The sequence below is a fragment of the Pteropus vampyrus genome, unplaced genomic scaffold (assembly GCF_000151845.1).
Source record: "Pteropus vampyrus isolate Shadow unplaced genomic scaffold, Pvam_2.0 Scaffold123, whole genome shotgun sequence".
Classification (NCBI taxonomy): Eukaryota; Metazoa; Chordata; class Mammalia; order Chiroptera; family Pteropodidae; genus Pteropus; species Pteropus vampyrus.
In genome coordinates, this window is record NW_011888904.1 from 2,481,518 (window position 1) to 2,498,429 (window position 16,912).

Here is a 16,912-nt window from a genome sequence, read left to right on the forward strand (position 1 = left end):
AACCTATTTTCAAAATAATTTTATATATTGTACAAACATAAAATAAAAGAAAAAAATCAGCCATGTTCTGTCATCTTTAACATTATACTTGTTTTCATTTTAATTCCTCATACCCGTCTAGGTTCTATATTACACAAAGTTGCAATAACATACCACGATCTTATCATTTATTAACAACATTATTTCAGAAACATTTTCCATGATCTAGTCTTCATAATTATAACTTTAATAACTACATGGTACTCAATCAAGTTGGTGTTTTCTCATTTACTCAGTCATTCTACTTGTATTGAACATTCAGGTCGTTGCCAGATTTTTTTTTTTTGCTATTGTAAATCCAACTGTAATAAGCATATTCATGCATAGTTATTTTTTCCTTTGGCTTTTTCCTGAGGATGGCATTTCTCCAAGTTCTTTGAAATAATAGAGGTATCACCAAAAAAGTTTCTGTTGTCATCCAAGTTTGAACAAGTTAATGAGTCATTGATGTAGAACTTAGAACCTGTGGCATGATAACCGATTTGCACTAGGACCCCGAAAAGATAGAGCATGCCCCTTGGACCACAGCACCTTTTGTCCTTAGGACAGAGGTTCTTAATGGTGAACTTTGATGGGACAAAATTATACTTTTATTTTTACCAATCTCTAATTAAAATTACCATTTCCTTCAATTATGAATTCAGGTAACAAACCACAGTAGTTTTAGCAGTATGTGACTTTGTCACCAAAAGAAATTAGATTTTTTCCTATCACATTAAAGTAGTTCCGGTACCTTAAAATATTATTTATTTTTTATGCTAGTTTATTTGCTTTTTTCATACTATATATAATTTTTTAAACATTTTATTTTTATTTTTCATTTATTTATTTTTCTCCCCTCCCCCAATATTATTTATTTTAAATGCTATATTTGATTTGATATAATCATTATTAGCTCCACTATTAGATCTTGTTATTTAATGCATCTGTATAAAGCACATATAGTAAATACCACAGTTTTTCATTTTGACAACTGTATCTTATTATAATTGTTTCCTTTGTAATCCTTTGCATTTAATTTTGTGTATTTAAAAAATTTATTCTAAGAAGGGGTCTTGGGGTTCATCAGAATGTCAAAGGGGTCCATGCCACAAAAAAGTTTAAAAACACTGTCTGTCTCGAGGCCTAGGATTTTGCAAAACATTTTGAGAAATGCTGCTTTAGTATAGATCCAGTGAATAAGACTAGTGAACCAAAAGAATAAGCACTATAGGTCTTACTACCTATTGCCATGTCTCCCCAAAAATTATTCCAAATTTACATTACCATAGAAGTATATGGGTATGCTTGCTTTACCACAAACATCCAATACTGGGTATTTTCACTATCTTTCATTTCAATATATTTCTTATTAGTAATTTATTATTTCCTGTGTTTCTCTGGCTTATTAGAATCTTAGCACTAGAAGGCACCTCAGGAAGTTATACAGCCCGATTCTTCCCATCTAAATTTATATGAAAGTACTCAATTATGCCTTCCTTTTTCCAGAGCTATAAAAAAGAGGAAAATAATCATAGCCCCAGTTCTTCCCGAGAGACCTCTTATGGTCTCTTTCATTACCTGGAACATGTTTCTTTTCTTGATGAGGATCAGGTGTCTGATGGAGCTTCAAATAAGATTGGTCCTTTCCCAAATCCATCTTGCTGCAATACCTTTCTGCTATTTGGTCTGACTTCTTTACCCTGCCTTTTAAAAAAAAGATCAAAAGCAATTAACAGTTAAACACACATGCACACACGCACGCACGCACACACACACACACACACACACACACACACACACACACAAGTTCACTTGACTTCCCGCCTAAAAATTTTATCTAGTTAGACCACAGCTGCTGGTTACTTCTACTTTCTTTATCATACTGCACAGGTGTGAGTAGAGGGCATGGCTGCTGCTATGTTCTCACACTCTAGCACAGTGCCTAGTTATAGAGGAGCCCTGTGACCGCAGCCTCGCATGCACAGCCTCTGGTACAGCAGCCATTTGGTTCTGTCTGCCAAGTGCCTGAGTCTGAACTTCTGTTTTACATACGAGGTGGCACAATATAGAAAGAACGCTAGGCCTAGGATCTAACCAGCACCATGACCTAGAACAAGTCACCTGCCCTTTCTGTGACTCTCCTCATTTGCAAAGTGGGTAAAAATAATTCCTGACTTGCCCACCTCACACAGTTCTTGTGAACGTGAAAATAATGTGAAAATTATGAAATGTGCATACAGATGTAAAATTAATCTCTCATTGTTTTTCTGCATGTGGCATTTTTTTCACCTTAATCTGTTGCAAAATAATGTAAAGTCTTGCTGTGTATGCTGTTATAGACCTAGATGATAGACATAAAGAACCAAATTAGGAATTCAGAGCAAATTTGAACCCTTTTCTGCTCATCCGATCATTCACAAGTGACTCAAGATAACTAATGAAATACACTGTTATTCATTCAGGGAAGGTCAAAAACCATTTCCTAATGAAATATCACCACATTATGTTGATATTCAAATAAAGTTGAAACCAAAGGAATCACCCCATCTCCCATCAGTCACTCCATTTGTGAAGGCAAAAGGCATAGAGAACCGTGGTTGTTCAATAAAGGAAGGAACACTGAACACCTCCTGGTATCAGCAGCCAGTCTGGGAGATGCAGGGTTCATAAGGTGTTCTGGAGTCACAGACTGAATTGAAGAGAGTTTGAATTACAGTGTTGCCACATTCCCTAATGCAGTGACCTTATGCAAGTTAGATAGTCATGGAGCCAGTTTACCTATCTACAAAAGGTAGATACTGCAGATAATATCAGTATCTGCCTCATGGGGTTATTGGGTTGACTATATCACATAATCTGTATAAGGCATTTTATGTGCCTGACACCTTGAATTTGCTTAATTGTTAGCTGCTTTTATTAATAATTATAAATAAAAATATAGTAGCCAGACTTTGGAAAAACAGGTCATAGTTTAAGTGCACTAAAGAAACAGAAGATCTGAAAGTCCTTTATAATGTGAATAGGTGCTCCTCCTTCTACAGACTCTTAAGGCGTTAGTACTGGAAGGGCCGCTGGAACCATCTAATCCCTTCCCCTATTTTATATACAGAGAAACTGTGAACCAAGGAAGGATTTACCTGTCCCAAATTTTCTTACTTGTTACTGGCAGCACCTCTTACTGTTTATAAGATGGGCTATCTTTTTATGCTTGATCTTGCTTGGGTATGAAAATGTATGTGTGATGCAAACATACGAAAGAAGCAAGTTTTTCAAACACACTGAAAAGTCTTGAGAATTACATAACAAACACACTAGTATCTACCACCAAAACTTAGCGTGGTTTTTAATAAGCAGATCCTAATGCTTTAGCTTTAAGTTTCTCAGTTCCCATGCTTTCTCATAAGTCTCTACCTAAAAATTCAGGTAAGTTCAAAGGAATCTTGTAGGGAATGGAGAGCATGCTTTGTAATTTAACTCTTGATAGTTTTTGGATTTTCAGATGAAGGGTTTTAAAAAATCAAATACGAATTAAAAGTAACTGAAAATTATAAAATAGTAGCATTTTATAATTTAAATTTTCATTTAAAGATTGGTTTCTATTTGAGATGTTTTAATTCTTACTAGTTAGGTTGTTTCCTCATGATAGATCAATAAAATAACCTTATAGAATTCCTCTGGGGCACCTTACAGAAGATGCAGAAGTGCTTCTTAAATAGTATTATCCTTACTCAGAGCTTATGACACCTACCCAGTTTAACGATTCAGCAAACCTTACCGAATGCCCACTCTGTACCACACACTGAGCAAGGCTGTCAAGGCACAAAGATGGACACATGTAGTCCCTGTGTTCTAAGTACTGTAGCCTCATAGGAAACATATACATCTTTATTGTAAGGAAATATTTAGATATTTTATGCCCTGTCGCAACTTTCCTTAGTTGATGCCACCCCTGCCTCATGTTCCTTGTATCTAGGAGCAGAATGTGAAGGGACCATAAGAGAGTGGGGTCTCAGATAACAGTTAATTAGGGGGCAATTTGGGTGGAGGGTGCCAGTGGAGGGACTTTGGAGCACACTAGATTGGAAGTCAGGCAAGGTGTCTCTGGTGTGATAAGCAGGCCAGAGCAGGAACTTGTCTGAGACAGAAATAACCACACCGTAAGTTCACAAGCCATAGTTCATTGTCCCTTCTCTCTCTAGAAAACTCTAGAGTCATTGCCAGAATGTGAGATGTTAGGCATGAAAGGCTGGATTTTTTTAACAAATGCTGCCTTGTTCTAGAGTTATTTGTACATGTACATTAAACCTCCCTCTAGGCCACAAACTCTTAGGCTTACCCCTCTATCTCCACCCTATAGTCTGTGAGAGGCTTGGCCCACAGTAGTCCCCATGAATGCCTTCATTCCTGAATACAGGGCTAGCTTCAAGGGTGTGCAGCCTATGAAAGTACTTTATACACCCAGAGGGGCTGATATGGCTGTTGTTTAATAATAGTAATACCATCACCTGTTCCAGAACTTTCTGTCATTCACTGACACTGTCCTATGTGCCAGAGATACAGCAGTTAAAAGATAAAGTCCCTGCCCTTACAGAGGCTATAGTCTAATGGGGAGAGTTAAACAATAAGCAAATAAATAAAATATAATATGTATCAGATGGTGATGAGTGCTTTGGAGAAAAGTGAGCAGGGAATGATAGGATGGGGAATGAGGGGGGAAAGTTGATGGTGGTTGCTATTAAAATAGGGTGGTCAGAGAAGGCTTGACTGATAGGGACAATTGAGTAGAACTGAAGGAAGTGAGGGGCCTGCTAGTCTGATATCTGGGAGAGCATTCCAGGTGGAAGGACACCAACAAATGGCCTGAGGAGAGGGAGTAATAGAAGGTGGGTTCACAGAGGTGGCTTGGTACCTCTTGTGGGGATTTCTACTCTGATTGAGATGCATAGTCATGGGATGGTTTTGAACAGAGGAGTGATGCAAACTGACATAATTTTAAAGGATTATCTTGGCAACCATGTGGAGAATAGACTACTGGGCATATAGAGAGGTGGTGGAAGCAGGGAGATGAGTTAGGTTTTGCAGTAATCCAGGTGAGAGATGATTAAGGCCTGGACTGTGATGATGGTGGTGAAGAAGTGGTCGGATTCTGGAGCAGCTTATAAATTAGATATGGAGTGAGAGATAAAGAGTCAAAGACATTGATGAGGGTCTCAGTCTGAGCAACTGGAAGGATGGAGTTACCATAAACAGATAAAAACTGGAAGGAGCAGGCTTGCAAGAGATGATCAGGGGTTTTGTTTTGGACATGCTAATCAATTAGAGAGAAAACAGCAAAGGAGCAGAGGTAAACCAAAGTTTAGTGTCTTAGAAGCCAAGTGGAAAAAAGGCTTCAAGAAGGAGGGAGTGATCAACTATGGTAAATGTGCGAATAAGTAAAGGAAGGATTGAGAATTGTCCCAACAACTTAATTCAATTCATTATAGACTGTAGAGCTCCAAGAGGTTAAATGACTTGGCCAAGGGCATAGACAGGACCAGCTACATAATTTGCAGGGCCCAGTTCAAAATGAAAATGCATAGCCCTGTCCTTCAAAAATTATTAAGAATTTCAAGATGGCTACAGAAGGAAATTAAACTCACCACAGGGCCCTACTTTCTTGAGTCTTATAGAATAGCTATTATTAATCTCATTTTTTAGACAAAGGCACTGGTGCTCAGTGTACAGAGTGATTTAACAAAGGTCATAGAGCTAGGCTGGTAGCTTGAGCCTGGAAACTGAGCCATCAGCCTCCAAGTCCGGCCTTCTTCCTGCTAGCCCAAACCAGATATTGAGAGAGAGAACTGCTTTCCTGCCTCCTGACCCATCTGGATTAAGTATTAAGGCCTTGGTCATGCACTTCAGAGGCCTGAGTGAACTGGGCAGATGTGAGAGGGAAGAAAGCACATTGCTAAGAACTTCTGTCCTAGGGCTCTTTATGATGGAGGTGGAAAAGTAGCACTGTATACTGTTTAGTCACAAACTTGACTTTGGTAAATGTGTCCAAAGCTAATTTAGTTTAAGGCTATGTTGATAAAATTATAGCACCCCAAAACCAGGGAGATCAGAGTCCTGCTACACTTTGGTTTGCCATTCCACACCTGGAGTGTTAGTATACTGTAAAGACCAGGTGAATGGTATTTGAAAATATGTACTAAAAAGAGCAAGGAGTCTGGGACTCTATCATTTCCTTGTTGTGTAATTTGGGGGAAACTGCTCAATTCTTTTTGATTCTCAGTGTTTTCTCTTGTAAAATGGGAGAAAAAGTAATGCAAGGATTATGTGAGAATAAAAGAGTTCACGAGAGCTTTTTATAAAATGAGAAGCACTGTGCAGAGAGAAGTGCCATAAACTTGGGTGGTGTAAATAGTATTGTTAGAGTGTTCTAATGATGTACCTGGGCATTTTCTTTGAGTGCACTTGGGTGGAAAAGTCAAAATAAGGGAAGCTGTTGCACACTTCTTTTTTTTTTAGTGTTCCTTCCATGCTAAAATACTTTTTCAAAGCGTTTAAATTCTTTTCAAAAAGTGGATTAAGCTTTGTCTTCCTAAGCAGGGAAGGAGGGTTTCTTCCTTCTCTCTCACACAGACTGTTGATGCGTGATAAATGGGCCTGTCTCTGCTAAAACAGATGCTGCTGTACACATACAGATAACATGTTCTCGGACTTTAATTTAGAATGGCTGTAACCTGACTTTCAATCTAGTTTGTTCCAAATCCCTCCTCTGGCCTCTTCCATTAATATTGCTTTCTATTTCTTAATGTAAAGACAAATAGCATCTCTAGATAAATGTTGGTGGGCAGTCATTTATCTGCAGAAGAACAATCTGTTCCCACCTTGAGTTACCATCATGTCTCTATCCTTTCATTCCTGAATTTCCTGAACTAAAATGTACTCTCAGTCTACCTTTTTTCCCACATCCCTTTTTCATTCTTTCACATCTGCACTCTACTTTTTTTTTTTCCCCTTTTTTTTTTTTCTTAAGTCATCAATGATTTCCTAATAGCCAAGTCCAGTGGTCCCTTCTTAGTTCTCTCTTTGACTTATCCATAGCTCATGATTCCTCTGACTACTTGTACCCTCCTTGAAACTTGCTCTGCTCTTGGCTTCTATGGTAGTGATCTTTACCCCTCTTCTTCCTTCTCACCCTCCTTCACAGGTGGCTTCTTCACTCCTCTAGATATGGGAGGTATTTCCCAAGGATGATGCCCTGATTCTTTTTTCTCTTTATACTCCCACCCTTCTTAGACAGTTAATCCAACTATATATTTTCAGCTATCAACTCTATACAGATATCTTCTAAATAAATATCTGAGTTCTAAGATCACATTTTTAGGTATCTCTTGGATATCATTCATTACCTGAATATCCCACAACAATAAGTAAATATATCTTCACCCCTAAATACAGTCTCCTCTGTGCTTTATTTCTGCTAGGAGTTCCCTGCTCCTGGTCATCCAGTTCCAAACCTCCAGAGTTGTCTTTGACTCTGCCTCCTCACTCTGCTTCCTCACTCTGCTTCTCATATCCAGTTGGACACAATTTTATGAGTTCATTCTTCCCAGTGTTCTACATGCACACTCCCTGTTTTCCAGTCCCATACCCACAGCCAAGAGGGGAACCTCAACTTCCCATGGGAAATATTGGAAAAACTTCCTAAGTGGTTTATTCGCTTTCATCTCCCTTCACCCTCCCCAGACTATCCTGTACAGCCAGAACAGTTCCCTTATAACTACTCCAAACTGGCCACTAACCTGTTTAGAATCCTGTAAAGTCTCAGTATTACTTGCAGAATAAAGACTAAGTTTCTCAGCCTGGAATTTAAAGCCGACTTCCCAGTATTCTCTAATGTTACTTTCCTGAAAATACCGAGTGTTCTATTTAAACAATGCTACTTGCCCTCCTTATTTGGCCTTGACTCTCACAGTACCTTTATTCACACCTCCTGGCTGTTCAGTGTCCTTCCCTTGTGCCTGCCCATCCAGGCACTAAGTGCCACCATCACAAAGCCTTTGATGATGATAATTGTGATGATGATGATGATGATGATGTGTTAGCCACTGTACAAACACATAATAGGTACCTGACATTTTACATACATTATCTCATTTAGCCCTTCCAACTAATATTATCCCCATTTTACTGATGGGGAAATTATTGTTTAAAGAAGTTAGGTTATATCCCAAATTCACGTAAGCTCGTAAGTGCCAGAGTTAAGGCTTAAAACCAAGGCTGTCTGACTTTAAAGTTCATAGATTTAACCATCCTTTCCACTATCTTTTCCTACCTGGAAGTGATCTATCCTTTTTAAGCCATAAGCGCACTTGATTTGAGCTTCTTGTATAGTAAATAAACATCGTATTTTTTTATTTTGTCGTTCACGTGTACACATCTTTTCTACAATGTTCATTCAGCAAACATTTATTGAACATTTATTTCTTGCCAGCCCCTTTGCTAAGAATTGGAGATGTAGAGAAGAATTAAACAGGAGTACTTTCCTTTAAGGAACTTAGTCTAATTGAGGGTAATAGACACCAAGTAAACCTGCATTTAGAATATACTACAGTGTGACAATTTTAATATCAACATTTCCAAATGTTCTGAAGATAGAGGTGGAGTGCTTAATTCTGCTTCCATAGAAGTGGAAAGATAAGGTATTATTCTGTGCATCCTATGACTATAATTCTCTTTATTCATAACTACCTTAGAATGACTCTGCATTGGTCAACAAGTAGAGTTAGAAAGATGAAGAGCCTCTATATGTATATAATAGTGTTATGTATTTTTTCACTTTATAAGTGTTAAATTTTTCCCTTTTATTAATTTCACAGAAATAATAATATTTATTGAGCACCTACTTAACATATCCCAGGCAGTTCTAAGCACTTTGTATATAATAATTCATTTAGTCTTTACAACATCCTTTAAGCTAGGTACTATTGATATCCCTATTTAATAGATGAAGAAACTAAAGCACGGGCATTGAAACTGTGTCCTAGTTCACATACTTCATAGGTAATAAAGCGAGGCGGTGTGGATCTAGAAGGCCATAGCTTAACCACCTTACTCTCTCTCCTCTCAGTTCTTATTTCATATTTAATAAAATATGTGGAAATATATTTTCTTTTGCAATCTCCTCTCTCTCCTTTCTTCCCTTTTACCCTCTCCCTCATGCTTTCCTTCTTTCTTCAATTTGTTGACTTTCTACTCTGTGGCCAAAACTATGTAGGGTGTATATAAAAAGGCAAACATAAAAAACAGCATACATAGAAAATTAAGGGAACACAGAGGTGGGATATATAACCAAGATGGAGAGATGAGATCAAAGAAGTCTTTCTGGAATAGATGATCTTGACAATAGTTTTGAAGGGTGAATAAGAATTAACCACTGAGACACGGCAAGGCTAAGACAAACAAATATGGGCTCTGGAGTCAGATATAAGTTTATTCAAATCAGGTTCTGTGTGACCTTGGGCCAGTTATTTATAATTTTCCAGCCTCAATTTCTCTCATATGTAGAATGGGCATTAAACACTTACCTTTCGTGACTATCATGAGAATTAAGAAAAATCAATATGGAAAGCATCTGGCATACAGTAGACCTTAACGTTTAATGCACTGGCTGTTATGCTTGTTCCTAATCTCAATAATAATAAGTGAAATAGAACCACTAAATAATAAAGCTTGGCAAGGCATTAGAGTTATTTTATCGATAAGGAAATGGAGATCCAGAGAGAGGCCACTGTCACACAGGTTTAGTGGCAGTTGGAACTGGAATCTAGATCCTCTGAAAAGTCTACCATTTTCCTTCAACTGTCTGATATTTCAAACTCTTCTGTCTACAAATTAATCAACTTCATCCCCTGGCTTAACAAAAGTTTCCCAAACTTTCCAATTATTTATATTCCATATTCCTGTAATGACATCTTCTGTATTATTATTTACTTTATATTTTTCTTCGAATAAATTTATTTTTACTAAAAGTATTTAAAATGGAAAATTTGTAATAGCATTGTCAATGGAAAACCAACATCATCACCTGTGAAATCACAGGTGTGTTGTATAATAAGTTATATTTCTTCTAAGGCATATTAAAATAAATACTGAACTATTAAAATACAAGGTGTTTCATCTACAATTATCTGCACTTCCCCAAGTGGAATTCATACCTAACACCTTGGGAAATGCAGACGTGTAATTAATCAGTGAGTTATGTTCATTTCACAGAACTTCTAGATCATGACCAAATCTATATTAAAACCAAACTTCCCTTGTACTGGGTAGTTTATAATTCAAAAGAGGCAGAGCAAAAACCCAACTCACTCTCCGGCCTGCCACAGATGCACTGTTATTCATATCAGCTACTCTCAATAGCACCTCTAGTTGAAGACTAGCCTCTCCCATTTTTTCCATTTCTTCATTCTTTGGTGTTTTAGCTACTTACTCTGGCATAGAATATGTACTAGCACCTAACATGATGCTTTAGTCTCATTTGTTTGGAAACTTAAACTCCTTGCTTCCAGCAGATTCTATCCCCTGGACTTGGAGTTTAGAGTTAGAGTTACCTAGATCAGTCCCCTCCCCAAAGGACCTCTGCTGACGATTTGCAACCTTCCACATGGTACAGCCAGCAACGCCTGCCAGAGCGCCTGGCACAAGGTATATATTCAGTAGTCATCACCTGAACCAATCAAGGTAGAGGTGCCTCTGGCTAGAACTGCTGCCACTAAGTGGACGTCAGTGGCAATTGCACCATTCTCGCTTGACAACTAGGTTGTGAGCTTTGGCTCTAGCACTTTCCCTCGGAGGCAGCCTGCCTCGCTCCCTAATTCTCAGACACTCTGTTCCTCCTCCCTCCAATTCCTCCTCTGAGTGAGTTAGCACTGGGGATGTTTGCATACCAAACACGTAGTAATTGATATTGTCACAATCTGCTCAATAAACAGGCTTTTTTTTTTGGGGGGGGGGGAGGTATTTTTGTGTTTCGTGGGGAGTTTTGTTTGTTTTTTAGTAACACTTTGTTCGTATTTTTAGCCAGGTTGGGGAGAGACGGGAAGTCATTATTTTAGCAGGCATAAAATGTATTGCCAGGTCTTTCTTGCTCAGCATTCTCCTAAGCGACTGTGAGCACCTTTAACAGATGGAGCTCAGGATATGCTCAGATCTGATTTTATCAGCATATATCCTGGGTAAGTTCAATGTGAGTATGAAGACTTCCTTTATGCTTCTTTATGTTCTGTATTGTCACCCTTTATTGTTAGTACTCTTATCCCATTTTAAGGAAGCCATCCTGACTCAGCCACGATAGACACCTGCATGGGAGTCACATAGGAAAGTCTGATGTTCCAACGAAAGAAAAGAAGGTGGCAGGCCTGGTCCAGCACTTCATAATGGGCCTCCTCCCCATCAGCAAAAGCACATCTTATTCTAACAATTAAGTGTCAGAATGTCCTTGGTAATCAAGGGAGAAATTAAAACAAACCCAGAGAGACTAGCCATCTTCGAAGACTGCCCATAACACCCAGAATTACCCATAATTCTTCTATCTGAAGGGCCTTGGACTTCTTGATGAAAATGAAAATAGGATGTTACATGTTATTATTGATATAGATTTTATCATTAAAATTGGACACTGTACTTCACTTCTCAGGAAACATTAACTAATAAGAGCAACTATCACCCTGAAGAGTATGTGGTGCAGGGCATAGAGCCTGGATTCTTAAATCAGAAGATAGGTAAGGTATTTGTTTCCACAGAGCTGCTATTAGCTTCTGTTTTCACCCAGCTCAGATGGGTGTGCAGTACTTTATTCTCATGCAAGGAGGCTGGGGAGAATCTTGTCAGGCAAAACGTAAATAATTTGGTCCATCCACCCAAGGCAGACTTTCCTTTTCAGAAAATTACACACCTACCCTGATCTATGGAAAACTCCATTTCCACATCCCTCTTCCAAATATGGCACCCAATTGGCTTTAGTTATCCCTCTGAGGAGGGATGAATAGAGTGAACCTTCACTTATCCAGTCAATTTAATTCCCCTTTAATGGGAATTAAATTAAGATCTCAATAATACATGATGACAGTTCTGCTTTCTAGTCTTATAGAAAAATTATGGCTCTACCTCTAAATCCTGGTTATCTCTGACAGAGGAAATGGACAGTTGATCAAGTAATAGAGTTGCCACATTGTAGGGAGTAGAAGGAGTGGAAAGAATAGATTGAAGACTAGGTGATGGAATAAGTAAGTAATGAGTGGTGACTCGGTAAATCAGACGGATGCTGGGTCGGGCAGAAGAGCTTTTTATTTTGGAAATTACCTGCAAGCCAATAATTGTACTTTATGGAGTTACATGAGCCTGACACATAGTAAACACTAAATTTCATAAAATTTCATAGCTGGAAGAAATATTTAATGTCACCTAGTCAAATTTCCCTAGAGCTGCCTGAAAGTTCTCTACAGACTTAATTTACTAGAAAATGTTTCTGATTTTAAACATTTTGTTAAAGAAAACCCAGCAGATTTTTAAGGTAACCTTCATATGTTATAGGTCTGTTTATTACTTCAAGACCCTGGAAAAGTTGCTTCATTTTTATGGGCCTTTGCTCATAATGTGACCTTGGGCAAGTCACTTAACTTCTCTAGATATTAGTTTCCTTCTTTGTAAATAACAACCCCAGCTCTGTCTTGCCCACCTCATGGGGTGAATAACAGGCTAAAGAAGATAGAAATAGAAGTATCTTGGTAACCGTAAAGCATGGTATACTTTCTAAAACTTAAAAAGTGTTGCTATTGACTTCTCTCACCAGCTATATACGAGTAGCAATGTTTCAGCCCTCTCCATTCTACTAAGAGGTTTCTCCTTCTTGTCCGTAACTCCCTTCATAGAGTTACTCACAGATGGGTCTCTACAACAACATTCTGCAAGGGGTCCTGTGTTTTTCACATACGCACATACACACGCACACACGCATGCACACACACATGCACACACACACGGAATAGGCTTGTGCCTGTTGTAGCGTCTGTTGTGGGAACGACCAGTGTGCAATGGAGCTTACAGTGGAAACAGCTGCAGGCCTCTTGTTTTCCCCACATCCTCAACTATCAGGGCCACTTGTCCATAGGCCTCTCTGTCAGTGTGAGTGAACCCCAAGGAGCACGGCAGCAGCACACCACACAAAGAATCCTCATAGTCTTCGATTTTGGTCACAGTAAAACCTCATAATGGCACAGATTGTTGTTCATTCTAACGGGCATTTAGCAAGTGTTTGTTATGAGTCAGGTCTTGTTCTTGCAACTGGGGGTAAGAGATGAGTCAGATGTGCTGCCTGCCCTTGAGACCTCACAGTCTAGTGGGAGAAACAGACCCATGAGTGTTATACACAGGATGTGTTATAACCAAAGGCTACACAGTGTTTGGGCATAGCTGATGGATCACTTAAATCTGTCTGAGGGCTCAGGATGGGCTTCTCAGAGATGAGATTTAAATAGAACCTTAACAAGGTGTAGAAATTCCCCAGGGGAAATAAAGCGGGGCAGGCATTTCAGACAGGCGGAACTGCAAGCACAGAGATGTGAGAGGGCATCTTGGTTCTGGGTAACAGGGAGGCTGGAGCATGTGCTACACATCGAGGAGTGGAAAGACCTGAAACCAGAAAGGTAGTTGGGGTCCCAAGGAGCAGCCTTTTATGATGTCATGAGGAGCTACTGAAGGGTTTTAGGGAGGAGAATGTCATGATCAGGTAAGGTTCTTAGAACATTTAGATGGTGGTGTGTGGGCTGGGTGGGAAAGGAGAGAAGACAAATCAACTGAGGGTACTGAAGGAAGGGACAGATTCTAGAGAGATTTAAAAGGTAGAATTCATAGATTTTATGAGAAATTGTAAGAGCTTCTGGCACAGGAAATTAAAAGAGAAAGAGGCAGACTAAAAATTTAGTGAGGTTACACAGGTTAGATAACAAGATATCTTGCATCAGGCAAATCAGACCTTGACTTCTACTTCTTGACTGCCTGGCCAAGATAGCCTATGAATGTTTGTGGACAGGACGTCAAAAGCTTTTACTACAAATTATTTTTTACAGCTACGAAGGTGGATTCAGCAACTATGGCTGATTGGGCCAGTGTCTTCTACCTTCTTCCCTCCCACTCCATATGTTTTAATCCCAAAGCTAATTGCTTTGTCAAGGAGGATGTCTTCCCCAGATAGAAAAAGGTCACGTTTTCACTAAAGATTAACAAAGAGCAGTGCTAGGATCTCCATACTAAGTTCTCCCTAGATCCATGCATTATCATTAAGACCTGCATAGCCCAAAATGCTCTGCTGCCTATAGAATACAATTATAGACCAACCATGGGGCAAATTCCCAGAAGAATTGGTATTTGAACTGGGTCTTGAAGGAAAGCAAAGGAAAACTAAGTATGTTAAAATGATACCCTGCATGATTTGGCCCTTTTCTAGAAGTACACCTAGAATTCTCTAGAGCAAAAATGTCCAATAGAACTTTCTGCAATGATGGAAATGTTCTTCTGGACTATCCAGTATGGTAGCCGCTAGTCACATACAGCTAGTGAACACTTGAAATATGACTAATGTGTCTGAAGCACTGAATATTTTACTTAATTTTTATTAAATTTAAATAGCCACTGGTAGCTAGTGGCTACTGTGCTGGACAGCGGAACTTGGGAGCCTACTTACCATGCCCAGATTCTGTTTCACATGCTCATTCTTTGCTTCATTCTCCTTATGACCCTTGCCTGTCTCTGTTCTCTTCTGCCTAGTCGCTCCAGTTTGATGTACTAATTGGCTATCTTCCAATATTGGTTCTGCTTCCTGGTTATTGATTTCCTCTCTCTCATCACAGCAGAACCCTAGACTGTCTTCCATTTGACTCAGCCTTAATACAGCCCCAATCTGTGCTGGTCTGCGGGTCTAGATAAAGCAGCTTCACAGAACCCTATCCCACCACACTTGGCCCTTCACAAGATCTTATGTACTCCCTCTTTTCTTTTCCTCAGTTTCTTTTCCAGGCCACTTTAACCAGCCAGTTAGTAACCGGGAATATTCACTGATATCTTCCCTCCCCGACAACTTGAGTTTGAGGATGGAACAGTTGAGATGGAGGTGTGTGTATTGAAAGTGGGGAGGGACGGTTGAATGAATACTTTGATTTGAGGTCTCTGGTAGAAGGTGAAGGGCTCCATCCTGAGGCCTTTTCTTTCTGGTGTTTTTTAACTTTGATTTATATAAAGATAGTAATATTGATAGATTGATAACATTTGTGGATGGAAAGGATCGAGTCCGGATATAAAAAGGCTCTCGACAGGCCAAAGCATTGAGCCAAATTTAAAGTGATGAAATATAATGATGATAAATCTTGGATCCTGTAATTGAGTCTAAATGGCTAATTGCCTAAGTATCAATATATACTTTAGAAGATGCGATGGTTTTAGCTGATTATGAATCAGTGCCAGATAACAGAAAGGTAATATTCTCTTGGAAAGCACTAATAGAATCATATCCAACAAGAGTGTTCATATCCACATTGATCAGATAACACCTGGATTGTTGTTTCAGGTTCTGAGCACCTCACTTTTTTTTTGAAGTGGGGGGGACATTGAAAAACTGAGTGACCACAGTGGTAAAGGGACTGGTAACCGGTCATATAAGGATCTGGGACAATTGAGCCTTAGAAGAGCAGACTGTGGGACAGGGGCCCTGAAGGGCAGTCACGGAGCAGAGAGCAGTCATGTTCCAGTCCAGAGAGCAGAGCAAAAACAAATGAGTGAAAATTTGAGCAGATTTCAGCTCAGTATGAGGAAAATGTTTCCAATTGTCAGAACTGTGATTTTTGGCAGTTTAAGCTGTAGAGGCAGAGTTTAGTAGAGACCCTGGAGAAATGATGTTAAACATGCCCCAAAGCCAGTCCGCTCAAATATTGATTGTCTCCACAGTGATGGATAGTTAATTCAAAATATGTAGGCCTATATACTTGCTGACCCCATTTAGCTTACAGGTTCTATATTAAGTGTCAGACTCTTTTCATTTTAGCTCAGCATTCTAATTAAATAACCTTGGCTCCTTGCATGTGGGAAACAGGTTTCAAGCACAGAACCTCTAGCACCAAGCAGAATGGCAACATAATTTTAGCTCCTGAGCAAAATGGGTCTCATAATAGCGCCAGTACAGCATGCACATTAACATTTGAATATGCTGGATAATAAGCGTGCTAATTACTTTGAGAAGAACACTTGAAGAATAAAATAAGCTGAGATCATTAGAGGAGAAAGGGGCTAACAATTTATGGCATGGCTGCTGCTTGATGTTCAAAAGTACATGACAGCTCTCATCACAGGTAAATGGTAATTACTGTGATTATATTATGTAATGTAATGATAGTGGCAGGAAGTGATCAGAATTTTGTTGGAAGTAAGTTTGTGGTACAGTTGTTGTTGTTGTTTCACCACATTCAGATTTATTACTAACAAATTAAATATGACCCCATTTGATTGTTTGGTTCCTTTGAGAAGTTTCAGTGTGAACCCATTGCTGTATTAATCTCAATTTTGCTGAAAATGGCTAACAGTTTTCACGGGAAATAAGATGCTGAGATGGAGGGACCTCAGGTTGGACACAGGGACACGATCATCATCTTGTGCTGGAATAGAAGTTGTAATGGGGAGCTGATGCCCCACGCCTTGGATGACCTAGACCAGCAGTTGTCAAAGTCTGGTCTGCAGACCTCGCAGGGATCCTGATACTCTTTCAGGGGGTCCATAAGATCAAAATTATTTTCATAATAATATTAAGATGTCATTGGCTTTTTAACAGCATTGAAAGACTACATTGCATATGATT

The 16,912-nt window shown here is 39.1% G+C and overlaps 1 protein-coding gene across 1 annotated transcript in view; it reads right to left on the reverse strand.

The window, feature by feature from the left end:
- Window positions 1-1,599: 1,599 nt before the first annotated feature.
- The window catches only part of LOC105296283, a 38,103-nt gene continuing 22,790 nt past the window's right edge, over window positions 1,600-16,912 (reverse strand). The window contains exon 3 of the mRNA XM_023534195.1: window positions 1,600-1,725. Within this exon, the coding sequence (XP_023389963.1) occupies window positions 1,629-1,725 (97 nt within the window). The 3' untranslated portion in view covers window positions 1,600-1,628. The remainder of the gene's footprint in view (window positions 1,726-16,912) is intronic.